General features: G+C 43.2%; 1 protein-coding gene across 3 annotated transcripts in view; it reads left to right on the top strand.

The window, feature by feature from the left end:
* Positions 1–15951, top strand: part of PDZD2 (PDZ domain containing 2) — a 137689-nt gene that overhangs the window by 76407 nt on the left and 45331 nt on the right. Inside the window, exons 3-5 of one of the 3 annotated variants that reach the window (XM_084225057.1) lie at positions 6640–6782; positions 7437–7569; positions 9648–9815. The exons of the other annotated variants lie outside the window; for them this stretch is intronic. Coding sequence (XP_084081183.1) covers positions 6640–6782; positions 7437–7569; positions 9648–9815 — 444 coding nt within the window. The remainder of the gene's footprint in view (positions 1–6639; positions 6783–7436; positions 7570–9647; positions 9816–15951) is intronic. 3 annotated transcript variants of the gene reach the window in all.

The raw sequence follows: 15951 nt of genomic DNA, 5'->3' as shown, positions 1-15951 counted from the left end.
TGAGATCAGAAACAAACACTTGAATGAAATCACAGTTGTGTCTGTGTTTCTGGCTCCTATTCTGAGGACATGGAGAATTTATATCATCGATACTGTGTGATTCCTGTTGGGTTTGGGGATTTTCCCCCTCTTTTAAGTAGTGTAGGAGACACATTATATGGCTTGTATCACCCAGAGGCAGAAGCCGAAGGCTTCAGTGGTTCAACATTAGGAAACTTTCATAGGCAGCAAGGATGGACAAAGAAACTCCTGTGTTGGAATAATTTATTGATAAGAAATTTAAGATTATTTTCCTCCCCTGCTTTTGATTTATCTTGGAGTTGTTTAGCTTGCTTGTGCAACAATGAAAACAAAACCCAGGGTAGTAGATAAAAGCAGGAGTCCTGCTTTCAGATCAGCCTTAAAAATAACATGGCTAAGATCAGATAAAAAATACACTCATTGTCCACTAATGAAATAATTGTTTTGTTATGAATCTGCAAAAATGAGATTTTGGCATGATTTCCTGGTGCTGAGTCATTGACATTAATATCTGAGATGTGAAGAGTGATGGCTTTTGACTGTATCTTAAGACTGATGCGTTCAAGCTGCTCACCTGGTATGTGATGGTGCAAGTTAAATCCCCAGCTACCCATCTGTCTGTCCCACCTAGCTGCTGGGGAATGGGGAATAGTGGGAGGAGGCATGATGTGATCCAAGGTGGGGCAGGGAGCTGGGAATAGTGCTTTTAATTAATCTCTCATCAGTGAAGGATGCTGGGCAGTGGTGTGTGCTGGGACCATCTCAGTGTTCTCCCTGTACATGTAAAGAGGGTTTGTTGTACTACAGGTCGAATGCAATGCGTTTCTGTTCAGGGCATTTTGTGCTGGTTTTCAGCTCTGTGTGATCAGCATGCTGGTAACCAGCTGCTGTGAAGCTTATTGAAGTAAATTTTTATAATGCATGAACTTGGAACTTTCTGTTAAGTGTCGTATTTCCAGAGCAGCTTCATGGCTGGTGAGGAAGATCTCACTGCTTGCTTCTGCTGCTCCTAATAGGAGACCCTGAGAAGTTTGTAAGTGGGACCTGGTCCCTGCAGACAGACAGTAAAAATCCATGTTGAATTGCAGAGGGAGGCAGTCATCCCGTGGGCTGCATTCAGGTCCATGTCAGTCAGTGGGTGTGTGCATACAGACTTTGCATGGTTATTGATATTCTTATCAGGACTTATCTCTGTTTTTGTTTTAAAATTGTTGCATATTTACATCAGCTTCATCTGAATTGCTGCTGTGACAGAAAGTGCTTTTTCATAGACAACTATTTTACATTTTCCATTTTACTGTCTGGCTTTTTAACTACTTACGGTGTTTCTGTTTTCCATTTGTTTACACCTTGCTCCTGCCAAGCTTGTCTTTTATGAAAGATTTCAAAGCAATTTTTTTTCTTTTGTATATACAGATTTGCAGCTTCTTGAACACAGCACAGTCAAAATAAGTCAAACCCCTTTTAGATCCCCTGCAATTAGCTAGTGAAGGGGAAGCAGGGGAAAGAATGGCTCCAGTGTCTTTTGCTCATTTATTTATTTTTTTTCCTCAGCACTCGGAGGAAAAACGTTCCTTTTTGTTTTATTAATGATGTGCTTATGAAATGGAGTGTTTGATGGTGTGCACTCGGAGCGGGCGGAAGGCGAGCTTCCCCACGTCGCGCTGGCAGCACGCTCCCTTTCTGATCTGTAGCACTCTTAGTTTATTCCAGATGTAGGCTCACTCTCAGAAGAGGCTGCCTGATGTACAATGGCTTCATGGTGGAGGAAAAACGGCCTGTGGGGACCCACTGGAAACTGTCAGTTGTATTCTCTATTCTCACTTGTGGTCTGTTACATAAGATGACCCTTCCCCTGTGGGCCCCCCACTTCACAATTAATCTAAGTAGAATATTCATACTGTCTTTTAAAACATTTTAATTATTTGTAACCTCTGCACTTTGAAGCTGATCAGATTCAAGCGGGAAAATCTGGTCCAAGGGGCTGCCTGCTTGAAAGAGCCAAGTTGGGAGGAAAGTTGAATCGCTAAGAGTGATGTAACTGCAGAGAACAGAAATTAGCCATTAGTCCAGCTGCAGCCTGACTTGACCATTTGTATTTCTGCTTGCTGTGTGAGGGAAGTAAAAAAATGCAAGTCTGGAAGGGATTTCAAGAGATGACCCAATCTCATCTCGTCCTCTGAGACTGACTTTGACAAATGTTGGTTCATCGTGTCCATGAAATCCTTTGGTGGGAGGAATCTGTGTAGGCAGGGCTGTTGCTGCCTGGGATTACAAGTGAAGTCCGTGGGGTGCATTTGGGCAGAGTTAAGGTTTGTTCAAGTCTCTAACAATGAAGTTTTGCTTCTTATTGCTTTGAAACTCTCAAAGCAAGCATGTCTTTCTGAATGTCCATCTTTGCCAAATCTCAGGTGAATTGCATGGCATTCTTTGGATTGTCTTATACAAGTATTCATCTCATGGTGAGAAACAAAGCTTACTCCTCAAAATTTGAACAGTTTAATAAGGGATAATAAGGGACACATCAGTAAAGCAGAAGTAACAGCTCAGGGTGCATGGCAGGAGCCAGAGGCTCACCCAATTTTTTAGCCAGCACTCCTTTCTACTGTTGCAGTTGCATTACTTTCTCAATGACTTTGCACGTTTTCAGAGCCAGTTTACCACAACTCTGCCTCAGGTTGCCACAGCATTGCATAAGTCCACAGCCACAGTCTCCAAGGGTCCATCAGGGGAACAATCCAGGGTAATCTTTTGATGCCACTTTAGACTCCTTTTATGGTATTTTGTTCTCTGCCTGTGCTGTCTTGGTTATACATTTTTCAAGAGTGGTTGTATCTTGTGATACATCCTTTGCAAGCACACTTACATCTTGTGATAGCCTTGCTTTAGGTGCAGTTTTAGTTATACTGTTCACAAAAGCAATTACAATATGGACTTGATCTACAGAAGTAGTTACAATTTATAATAATTTGCAAGAGCATATACAGCATATACATATTAGCAAAAGCCAACTTTTGCATAGCAGATGGTAACATCCTGTTATGTCAGGAGCCTGTCCTCAAGTGCTGCACCGGGTGCTTGTGACCTGCCTTTGGCTAAGGAATACAGTTCAGTCTCCTAAGGAGTAAGCAAAGCTGGATATCACCTGGTCCCTAGCTGGAGTAGGGGCTGGTAGTACCTCTCTCTGATGAGGATTTCTGGAGTTTGAGCCTGACCTGGCATCAGCACATCTGTGCTTTCTGTTTGAAGTGCTTTTGCACCAAGAGCTGTGAGCGCACATGTACAGATTTCTTGTGTCACTGGTGAACAAAGCTGGGAGGGGGTTATTCTGAGTTATTTATAAGTGAAGCTGTGAGAATTATTCTGAGAGGATGGGACAATTCAGATGTTAATAGAAATGGGGAACTGACAGCAGCTGAGCAGCAACTGGAATCGTGCAGCCAATCAAAGAAGAGCGGTCAGCATTAAAACTCATCTTCTGGGTAGGGATTAAACAGCTCCAAGGGCAGTGAAATCAGACCTGCAAAATGCCAAAACTAACTACACTTGGAGTTTCCTTTGGGTATTGCAAGTCTCTGGAGTGGAGTGAATGCACCAGAATCCTAGCTTTCATTTAAAGACTAAGTGAACTTGTAGTCTTTTTGTTCATGAAGGAAAGCTTGAAAATAGGATACTTCAACAATTTTCAAGAATAAACATATTCATTACTACTTTTTTTTTTCTTTTTTCATTTTTTAAAGCATTTAAAGTTTGTGTAGTTTAACCTGGGAGTCCCCAATAACTCAACAAAACCAGCTTTAAGTAAAATTTAAATGCATTTATAAATCCTTAGAATTGGCACAGAGCTTTCCTATTAAATCTTTCCTGTGATGGACTCACTTAAGATACACGTTCAAAGCAGCACCGTTTTTAGCCAGCTGTAAAGTATCCCATACTGCTCTGTACCGAGAACACTGCAGTTTCATGGGGAGGGAAAGGGGATTCTGCTGGACACCCCCTTTCTCCAGAGGCCTCAAGGAAGGGCTGGCAGTCTGCTCTTTCATACTTAGCTTTCAAAATCTGGGAGTGACATCCCTCAGAGATACATGTGTGTTGGTGGGGGGCGTTTGCTTTCAGTACATGGTTAAGTGAAGAGCTATGAATGTTTTATGAAGGAAAGGGAAAGAACAGTGAGGGGTTCTGATTTCCAGCTGACAACACTGAGTTGTTTATTCCCAGTGAAATCTCTGCAGCTGACCAAGGACTGAAGGGACAGCGTTTTCTTACACAGGGCTTGGTGGCAGTGGTATTTGAAAATGAGTGAAAGAAATACACGTTTGGGCATGTGCCAGATGGTTTTGTTGTCTTTGTGGATGTGTTTTTCTGCCCATTTTGCACTGAGCAGTGCTTTACTTCACAAGTGCTTTTGATTACTTTGCAACAGCTTTTGATTTTAGTGGGCTTTCAAAGGGAATGAGATTGGTACTTGCATCAGGAGCAGTAGAGTCTTGCCATTTGCTCTTATTAAGTGCTCTGTATATGAATATTTGAGAGTTGGTCAGCTAAGAATAAATTTGGGAATTTTTGCAATAAAACATGTGATAAAGCGCTAAGGAGTGCGAGCCTGGCACATCGTGGGCCTTGGTGTAACTTACATTCCAAAAAGCTTTTCCAAGTCATTACAGGCAATTTTATGACTTCATTGTTAAATTTTATTGGAAAGCCTGCTTCCAAATGGGTTTAACAAAGGGACATTTAAAGCGGCATCTTATGAGGAGAATGGATGGTCATTCTTTCAGCCTGGGCTTGGTTGGGGGAGGTAGAGAGATTGTATTTCTCTGCTGTACTGTCTTCATTATGTGTGCAAGGTACTTCACAGCAATAAAACTTCTCCAGAGCATTTTCATGCTGTAGTTCAGTTCTGTTTTTTAGCTAGATAAATATAGTTGACTCTTGCCCCTGCATTTAACACAGCGTCTCATGTGTCACTCTAATTATCATTATTTTAAAGCATCCTCTGTCCTGACATGTTCTGTTATTCAGCAGGAGACTGGGCCTTTATAAAGGCATTGAAGATCCCAGTTAAACCTGCTGGGGATATTGCCCATCTGCAAGGCTTTCAAGTTAACAGATTTCCCACACCTGTATGTTTTTAGGCTCAAACTTTTGGATCACCTCTTATGGAACCTGGTTTGGTTTTTCTGTTTCTCCTACCTGTGGTCTAAAGGCTGGGATTCATTAATATCATTGCTGTTGTTATTATTAATATTCATTTTAACATTAGTAATGTTAGTATTGATAATAATTAATTATTCTTGTTATTTTTTACTTTACTCTTAAGATATTCTTGTAGCTACTGACCTCTTTGTTCCTTTATCTGAAAAAGTAATATTTTAAAAGTTTCAGGGATCAAGTGAAAAAAACTCCACATTTTCTTCACTTAATACTCTGATGAACAACAGTGGCCTAAAACCTGCAGGTTGCTGCCACAGCCCTTGGGTTTGCCGATATATTTAGCAGTTCTCCTTCTCAAAAACAAGCAAGAATTTTTGCATGCTCTTCACAGTTTGCTATGAAATTTTAATCATCTTTGCTACTTGGGCGTTTGGGTAGTGAGAGAATGTTACTTGTGTGCATAACACACCCAGTCAGAAATAGCTGACCTGGTGCCTGGTGACTACAACACATGGCTTAAAAATTGCCTCTGAATTGTGCATTTTGCTGTCTTACAAGCTTGAAAACTTCCAAGGGTTTTCCATAATCCTGTAGTCCTGGTTCTTCCCCTCTCTGACAGCATCCTGGCAACTGCCTTACTTGTCTTGCTTGCTTGTTTTTCTCTTTCTTTTTTGCTGTGCTGATACTGTCACACTTATGTTTCCTTGTGCCCAGTCCTACCAGTAGGACTGGGAGCTAGTTTCTGTTCTGCATTTCATATTGCTCTGAAGTTTGTAAACTACTTTTTGGTTAAATCTTTACACCAATTAAAAATAACCAAAACCAATAAAGGTGTCCTGAACATTGCTTATTACCTTGCTTATACTGAAAATTATTCTCCACAGTGGGTAAATTTATTATTTACAATCTGTGCCACAGCTGCCCAGTAAGAAATACTTGATTGGCAGCTGATAATTTGAAGTTGGTGGTTTTTTTCCTGTGTCTGAAATCCTGCAAACCCCTCTGGAGAGGGAAGCACTGCTGTGGGATGCAAGTCTGGTCCCTGCTGCAACAGCAGATGCGCCACCTGATGTTCAAGGTCCCCCTTGAACCACGTCTTGGTCCTCTGCAGCCCTGCATGGCTCATCCTTGAGTTTTGGCGAAGGGGTTTGAGGCCGCTGGTTGCTCCAGAAAGGATCAGGGCATTGAGAGCAGCACCTCTGCGTGGCTCAGAAAAGCTGCAAACACCTCTGCAAGGAAACTTCTACGTGCTGACCCTGCTCTGTGCTGCCTCCTCCTTTTTGCCTCCTTCGCTTGGACCACAGCTAACATAGCAAAGCTCAGCAGAAACACCAGTATAGCTTGGGCTATACAGGTGTGTGGTGATGGGCAGCAAGGTGCTAAATAGCTCCCTCCCATACCCTCCCAGCCCTCCCTTGGTGTTCCAAATCCAAATTGAAGGACTTTCTGCACGTTTTCTCTCAGCGAGAAGGTTGCCGCATATGGAAGATGCACATCCTGAAGGGGACGGACGGGCTGGGAATCCAGATAACGGGAGGCAGAGGGTCAAAGCGGTCCCCTCACAGCATCATCGTCACCCATGTGGAGGAAGGCGGCTCTGCACACAGGTGAGGTGACAGTGGTGCCTACACGGTGGTGGGTGTGATGGGATAACCACAGCCATTGCTGTTATCTGGGTTCATGAGAGGAGTTCAGGGTTTTGCCCTCCCGTGGTGTGAGGGTGAGAATATGGCATTGTCAGACTAAAAATGTATTTTTGTGTTTGATCACTGAAGCTTCTTCTAGACAGAGCAAACTGTAGACAGAGCAAACACTTCCGTGGTGGTGGAGGTAAAACCAAGGAGCCTGATGGTTTGTTGGGCTTTTCCCCCAAGGCCATTTTTGGAAGATGTGCCTTTCCCTTGGGAGCAGTTGTGCAGCCCCAGGGTGCTTACTGACTGCCCTGCTGTTCCTCATGGGGTGGAGATGGGGCTTGCTGCTGTTCCCTTACCTAATGCAGTGGGTCACAGAGAGGACTTGTAGAGTCTCCGCCTACAAAGAGGGTGAGATTCCCCTCTGAAATTCCCCATGTTATGGTGATGATTTCAGGTGGGTCCTTTCTGAGCCGCTTTTTCTAGAAAGTAATACAGCACTAATCAGTGCGATATCAGCATAGTGAGATCGTACGCTGTCCATGCCTCCACATCCCACCACATGGCAGCGGCGCCAGGCACTGTGGTAGAAGCACCCTGCAGCTCCGTGTTCCCACTCTGTTTCTGCAGGGATGGCAGGCTGGTGGCCGGCGACGAGCTCCTCATGATCAACGGGCAGTCGCTGGTGGGGCTCTCCCACCAGGATGCCGTGGCCCTCCTCCGCTCGGCCGCTGGCCTGGTGCAGCTGGTGGTCTCTAGCAAGGTACAGACATCTCCTGGGTGGTCTCACTAATGTACATCCACAAGTGTTTGAGCAAGTGCTGCATGAAAAGGGCGTGTTTTCCATGGGGAATCACGTGTGCACTTCTGCTGCTCTAAATTTAATGCACAGCTAGGGGAAATATATCAGTAGCTGCCATAAATCTGTGGCAAATCAGCACGGTATAGACCAAATTAATGATTTGCTTGTACTGTCACTGTCACTCAGTGTGCAGATGAGTATTTATTCATGCAGACATTACCTAAGTTTCGGCCAAAACCATTTTCTTAAAATTACATGCTAAGTAAAGCAGGCTGTTCTGAGCCTCTTCTGCTTCCTGCCTGCACAGGCTGTGTACCTCCCATCTCTGTCCTATCTGTGTGCCTGAGATTTCTTGGAAATGATCTCTTGGCTTGAATTCCTTATTTTGTCCTTGTTAATAACATGGAATGGAGCTCTTGCAGATAAAGGAACAGGAAACTTCAGGGAAATGAGAGTGGAACGCATTTATCAGTTGGACTGTTCATTCTGCCTTGATCACAGAAGAGGTTGAAGGGATATTACATAAATTTTGCTTCTTTGTTTAAGAAAATCCTGCTCACCTCCATTTGCTCTTCTCCATGGAGCATATCCTGTTGTCCCTAGACCTGGGTTGCTGCAGGTGTTTGGTATATGGCCAGACGACTCCCAAAAGCACCCAGGGATACAATGTGGAGGTCACCAGAGCCTTTGAGGTGGTGACAGGAACATCTTGGCCCAATCAGAGCACTCATATACCTGCATTTCCAGGGTGTCAGCAAGCCACTGTGTCAGAATTTTGAGTCTTTTTCTTGGCTGCACCTTCAGATTTCCTCAGCCATTCCAAAGCAGGTTTCTGTGACTTTAATGTCTGGATGCTCTTAAGGCTTCCCAGGATACTGCATGCACGTGTTTTTCAAGAAGAGCCTCTATTCCACCATATCCAAAGTGAAGAGCCTGTGACTTCTCTAACATTTCTGTTAGACATTGAAGTTCATTGCAGATCTTCTTCAGAGTCACAGTCTGGCTTTAACCCCACAAGTGTTTATTCTGGAAACACCACACTTTCTCCTGAAGTAGGTACATTTTGTGTTTCCTTTAGACAGCTGGACTCTGCCAAAGCACAAGGCAGTAGACTGCATTTATTTCTCCTTAAAATTAAGTGCTTGTTCCTGTGGTGACATCACCAAAATAATCATCATGCATAAACTTAGGGCATAAAACTTCACTTTCCTGATCAGGCTGCTTGTTGTGTGCTCTGTGCACTTGAACTGTTTTCATGTCCCTGGAAGGGGGACTTGGAAAGCAACCATTAGGGAATACAGCCTGTCCCATATTTCTAGCAGCCCCAGAAAAGCTGTAGATAGGTGAAGTGTTCCCTAGTAGCTCCCTCTGGGCATTCATTATTTCTTAGTATAGGAATGCAGCTTTGCCTTTTGGTCTGGTGATCAGTAACACAGAATTTGTTCTGAAAGCAGTGAGTCTGTCTGGCCACCTCTTTTGGCTGAGGCACATGTTTGCCTGCCAGAAAACATGGCAAAGACTGGAAGCAGATGCTTGAGCTTTGGGAATGAGTTGGTAGAGGATTGGTGGTCAGTTTTCATTACATTGTCCTAAGTAGCATTGCCAGTGTATTATTCTTATGTCTCTAGGTAGATAAACACGTAAAAGGAACATCCACAGGGAGGGAACAGGAGCACAGGGTGTGATTTGGGTTGCAATGGAATGAGTAATGAGGTCTGTCAATTCTCAGTTCACTCTCAGTGATATTTACTAAATCCAAAGTGGGGAGGAACAGGCTGCCAAAGAAGCATTTATTTTAAATTCTTCTTTATGAAGTCTAAATGTTTTAAATGTGTATCGGCCTATGTTTACTATATATACACTTTTAAACCAAGCCTGCTTTTTATAACCAGACCATTAAAAGTTTGAGCATGTGGAAGTGTGTAACACAGGAAGGATTACCAGGGAGCTCACAATGGGCAGGTGAGATGGGGCAGTTTTACTCTGGCACTGGCGGTTTTCTGCACGTGATGTAATATATTGTGTTGTCTCTCGGGTAGGAATCTTCTGAAGGGGATCTTCTGAAGTATCCATCTACCAGTTTGCCAGACTTGCTTAGCACTTGCTCAGTCCAAGACTCTGTCTCTTGCACTGACAATAAGGAAAACGAAGAGCCAGAAGAAGAAGATGCGAAAGGAGTGAATGTGTCTCCTGAAAAACTGGTTGCTGTAAGTGTGGTTTTGGTGTGACATTTTTACTCTCTCTCTCAAAGCCTGTTTGCATCTGTCACATTCTTCTACAGCCTGACGTGGAGTATGTCCTTGGGACCGGGCAATCCCATCCCACTCAGACCTTCTCTGCACGGGATGTGGGGGAGAAGCTGGAAAGGGGATGGCATTTACCACAGCCCCTGCCATCTCTGAGCTGCAGCAAGGCAGCAGCACGGGGAACAGGAGCTCTCGAGGCCTCCAGCCTATGTTGCAATCATGGTTTTGTTTTTCTCTTCGATTGTTTTCCACCCACTTCTACTGCTTTTGTTGGATCTGATGCAAAGTCTCTTGCCATGCTTACACAGTTGCTTGCTCTTCTTTCCCCTCCTTTTGTAACAAAACTTCTTTAACAGTTTATGATCCAAGTCTTGAAGTTTGTATTTGCTCTGTCAAAGCCAACAGACACTTTGGAGGAGGGATAGGAATTTCTGGTGGTGAACCGTAGTTGAAGGTCTGAATAAATGCTGCTGGTTGATAATCTCACTTGCATTCTCTTCAGGGCTGCATTAAAAAGAGATTAAGTAGGTTATTGTTATATATTTGTAATGCAGTAGCTCTGTGAAACTTCATATGTCTTCTGGGCCTTTTTTGTATGGTGCAGACAAAAAATAAAATTATGTTTCTAATCTAAAGAGCTTGTGGACTGGTTTTCCGGCAAGGGAAGGCAGGTGGATTCACTTGAAGGTTTTATCTATTTCTTATTTTCCCTTCTTGTCTTCCCCTCGCACTCTTTTCTGCTAAAATAAATCAGTTAAGCCTTTGGATGGCTCAGATATGATACTGGTTTGGTCATTTGTTTCAATTTTATATTTTTACACTTACACCTGAGCAAAAAGGCTGTTCCTCAGGATGAGTCTCATGAAGCTGGTGTTTACTTCCTACATGCCTGTCATCTCTGACTTACTTTGAGTCAATGTTTATAACACTCTAGCACATCTTAATACTCCGACAAATTTTATTACTTCTTCACTGTCTGCTCTTCTATGTGCCAGGTTACCTTTTTTGGGGGATGAAGGGAAAAACAAATAAATGTGGGACTCTTCGCATGCTGATGTTGGTTTAGTGTTTATGTGCAAACTTGAGTGGGTATCTAAGCATTCTTTCGATGATCAAAATACTTTGAATTCTTCTACATATCATGCTTTCTGTTCTGGTTAATTTCTAATAAGGCTATGGCTCAGCAGCACTTAAAAATAAAAATCAGTTTCAACAAAATTTAATTATATGTGTCTTCAGGATTAGGCTCCCGGGCATTCCACTGACTCTTTCTGCACACACTGGGAGTTATCTGTCACTTGGCTTGCTCATGTCTATTCCAGCAAGGCTCTCCATCGTTGCCAGTGATGGCTCTTTCATCAAGTGTTTCCTTTCTAGATTAACGTAGTGCTCAGGGAAGCTCAAGATGGTTGAGGTGCTCGTGACCATGAGGACACAGCTGCATGAGCTCCCAGAGCCTTCTGCTTGGACTTGAGTTTAGAGCCTGCCCTGATGTCCATCACAGTGCCACTGCAGCTGGCAGTGGTGGTGCCACTAACTCAGAGCCAGCTGGATTTGCCTGCCTGTTGGGCGCTCTCACCCCTGATGGCAATAGCTCTTTGCTTTCAGAATACACCATCGGAAGGTTGAGGGGAAATCACAGAAATATGGGTACAATAAACACTTTAGAAGAGTAGCAGCAGGGTTTTTTTTTTCCCATTGTCTTTTCTGCTTTTAGTAGTTTCTTTTGTTGAAAGGATGTAATTTAAAGAAATGTAATAAGTTATTGGTTACTTTCAGGACCTCTTCTGTTTTTGCTTGATCTGCAGATGAAATCATTGCTTTTCTGATCCAAAGCACAGAATGTGTTTGTGTTCCCCTTGCAATTGCTGTGTCAGCCTCAGAGTGCAGACAGGGCTCTCTGCAGCCAGGGGTGGGCAGTCTGTCTGTGTAAACCTCTCAGCTTTACCTTCATCCTCATCCATCCCACTCAGGTCTGGGCAGCCTGAGCTGGGCTGGGCTGTGCAAATACTGCATATCACAGAGGAAGGTAAATGTATGGAAAAGATAAAATTCATGTGGCTTTTTTCCACCTGGCAAGACTGGGGGGTATTTTTCATAGCAAAGCTTAGAGGCTGATTCAAGGCCAGTATGAAATCAAAGCATCACAAGATTTTATTTTTGAATTTATATAAATGTATAGTCCAATTTATTATTGCAATATTGCTCTGGAAATCACTGCTCTGTACTGCTCTCATGCTTTTGATGATATTCATGTGTCTTCTCTTTCTCTCACATATATTCCATTATATCTGTACTGTAGATAAGGGATGACAGTGTGGCTGAGGATAAAAGCAGGAACTAAGCTGAACTATTTTTAATCAGGGCAAATGTAATTGTATTAGACTTTCAGGATGGGTGGTTCTCAAGGTCTGCTCCAGGTAACTGAGACTGTGAGTTCAGTCTGGGAGTCAGACATCTTAGATTTGAAGCTCTCAACTCAGCCCTGTCCAGGAGTTACATCTCTACCCTCTGACAATAGGTTAATGGATTTGCTTGTTTACTCTGCAGAGCTTTGGAGGGACTTAAAGGAGTGCTGTCAGGTGCTGGGTGGTTATGTCATAATGAGTAATTCAGCATGTTTTATTATCAGCTGAGGCTTCAGTGTCCCTTTTCTGACCCAGAACAATGTCTATCTAATTCTTAAACAAGTCTAGAAGATACTAAAAAACTTGCAGGAGCTTCTAGGTTTGTCAGAGGTACTGTGTCATTAACTTCTCTGTGAATATAATTCACTGCTGAGTGGTCAGAGCCATAATTAATAGACCTGATGGACTTGTGCTTTAGCACCTGATTGCCTAAAGGCTGAGCCACACAGAAAAAACAATCACTTGGCATGAAGGTATGTGTTCCAATACTCATCCTTGTAGCTACGTAGAACTCAGATGAACCAGGCTCTTAAGGAAAGTGATGTAAGTTGTCACTGTTTTGAAATGGGACACCCCCCACAAGGTCCCTTCCAACTTGGCTTATTTTAAAAATCAGTGAAAAAAATAGTAAGATGAAAATTATCTTTTCTAGATGCTGGTTGTTAAAAAATTTCCCCATGAGCAGTTGTTTTCAAGTCTTTTAAGTTCTGCTCCAGCATTTTTAGACAGGAAAATAGAGTCTGAGCTAGTCAGCTTCTGCAGAACACAGCAGAAGAGTTTAGTGACGCTTGAAAACTGTAATTTAAGAGAAGTATAATTTTAAGTTTTACTTGAAAGTCCATTTGTTAAGTTTCATTAATAAAAATCATGTAATACAATTTAAAGGGAGTTCTGCTTTTACAGTCTTCTTATGTAAAGCCCTGTTTAACATGAAACATGCCTTAAAGTTTTAACTTCATTAAGACTTGTGCTGCCAGACAGAAGTAGGATTACATTAATGTCCTTAAAGTACATTTCTTTCAGGAGTAGTTTGTCCAAAATATTCCTTAACTTCAGACACGAAGGACTGGCCAGAGAATTGTATTATCCTAAATGGTCCTGAGATATTTTGAGGATTTTAAACCCCTCCACCCCAATCCATATTTTGCCATGTGCAGTTGACACTGCTATTCTAAAATGTCACTATTTTATGTCCAAGTGCAAAATAGGATAATATGATAGTATTTGCCTTGGATGATTTAAAGTGTCCAATGAATTTGGGGGATTTTTGGTCCCTAGACAGAAGCATGGGCCATTCTTGGTTCCTTCAGAAGTTACTTGCTTTTGTGTGGTTCAAAATCTGATTGTCTGAATATTTTTTAAATATTCAGCTTCAGTGACCAGCTTTATATTAATGGCTTAAAATTTCTAGAGGTTAGTAAAACACAGCAAGAGGGTGTCTGCCTCATAAGGTTTGGATCTGTAGTTGCTGGAGGCAGGGATGGAAGACTGGGAACTGCTTCTCTGTACTTAAATCTTGTGTTCTCCCCAGATTCTTAAATCTGCCATTCCTGATGCTGGAGGCAGGACCCTGAGCTGAGTCAGTTCCATGCAGAATAGAACTGTGAAAAAAGAAAAGGAGGTCACCCTCATCTCTTCCTTTTGAGAGGGCGCTGGGAAAGGAATTTGCCTCCCTGTGCCCAGGCTCACTGTGCAGGCAATCCTTGGGGACACCGCCTCTGGCAGCACCCCCAGCTGTGTGTACCCCCTCTGCTGGGGGGTATCAGGGCCTTTCTACTCATATTTAATCATTTGAGATGACCTGAAGTGTGGGATGTGTGCCTTCACGTCAGGGCTGGGCACATTGCATGCGGAGACATCCATGACCCTGCAAGGTCTTCACCCTCCTACCAGCAAGAGAAACAGGATGGCTGCTGTTAAAGGTTCCCTGTGTGATCCAGGTTACCTGATCCCTGCCAAAGCCCACCTGTGGTTTTCATGCAAGACATGTAGCTGAAAGGGGATAAATAAACCTGTTTGGTGAATGTGAAGAATTGCATTTATTTAACTCCCTCTCAGTTCATATTTCTTTTTTCTGTGCTGTAGGACTGACTAGTTGTTTTCTGCCATGAGCCTTTCTGTCTTACTAGAGAATCCACACATAATTACCTGTAGCCATGCAAGCATAATGAAGAACAGGATAACAATGCCATAACTTTAAAAACAGTCTTGGGGTCAAAAGTTCTTCTGGAAACAGTGAGAGAGAATTTCAGAGAAAGCATTAGCATTGAGAAGGAACAGGAAGCATAACTCAACAATTAAATGTGCGCAGGGCGTGGAGAGGGGCCCTCGTTACTTGGAGTACTGGAGTGTTTGTTCCCATTAGGGCACTGCAGTCTCAACACAGGCTGCAGAAACACAGCTCACTCCTCAAACAGCGCTGCATGGCTAGGAGAAAAGCAAGAAAAATATTTTCCTGCGAGAAATTTGCTTAGCAATGAAAGGCTTTACTTAGGGATGGGGGGAAGGGGAAGAAATTGAAGAGCTTTGTGTGTGGGGTTTTTTTATGTACTGGGTAGGGTTCAACAACTCTTTTCCTTTTCGTGGTGATGACTGGCAATGTTTGCAGATCCTGCCCTGTGCCCCATCTCTCTTGGAAGGGGCAGGCAAGGGCAGGGTCCAGCTGTACCTTGGCATGGCTCACAGCTGCTGCTCAGCTGTAAATGCTGAATTTGTTGAAAGTCCAGCTGTACTGTACCTTTCTGAGGTACAGTATATGTCCAGCATATCGATGGGTCTTTGCCCATGGAGTGCCCTTCCCTCTTGCTGTGGCTGATGAGAGCACGCTGGGGCCTACAGTGACTCTAGAAGCAAGTTTTCAGAGTAAATATAATTAGGAATTTGGGCAAGAGAAAATGACAGAATGCTTGGAGACCAAATCTTGTTCACACAGTGTTAGGGCTTCTAGAAGCCCTGTTACATTAAAATAAGCAATTGCAGTTGGACTTGTTGTGGGGGGGTTTCTCAGCGATGGGCTGGTTGTAGTGGTGTGACTCTGGTCAGGGCTGGGGGAAGGTGTTGGCACACATCGCTTGAGCTGGGGGAGGAGAAAGAGTGCTGACAGGCCTCCAGGGGTGCAGCATCACTGGATTACTGTTTTTCACACATTGTAAAATTCACCTGTCAAGGAGAAATTAACATGAGTGCGTTCTTCATGTCAGGAGGGAGCTTCTCAGAGCACTCCTGTCTTTCCCTGTGCCTGGCTCCCAGCCCTTCTGGGCCTTTTCCTACCGCTTCCATCTTAAAGGCAAAGACCAGAGAAAACTCACCCAGGGTCCAGTACTTGAAGGGTTCTCTGTAGATGTGATGCTGTCTACAAATCATGAATACCTCCTGTTGCTTGGGCTGGTGGAACATAATCTTTCTTACTTGACCATAAATAACAATGTGGACAATGCCCAGAGTTACAATTTTTGCTCTTCCCATGTGATTTATTTGAAAGCTGAGTCAGCAAAATAATAGAAACACCAGTTTATCTGTGGTACAGGTTCTGCATGGTCTTTGTTTTTGTGAATGAGGGCTTTTCCCATAAAGCATCAGATACAGTACAGCCTGTCTCTCGTTTGGCTGTTTGGATAACTGCCCAGTTTTGAAGGAGATGAACTGCCTTTAACAAGCTAAAAATAACACCCTCATGGCACTGAAACAAG

Source organism: Fringilla coelebs, assembly GCF_963513975.1.
Source record: "Fringilla coelebs genome assembly, chromosome: Z".
NCBI classification, from domain to species: Eukaryota; Metazoa; Chordata; class Aves; order Passeriformes; family Fringillidae; genus Fringilla; species Fringilla coelebs.
This window is presented reverse-complemented; position numbering and strand designations above follow the sequence as displayed.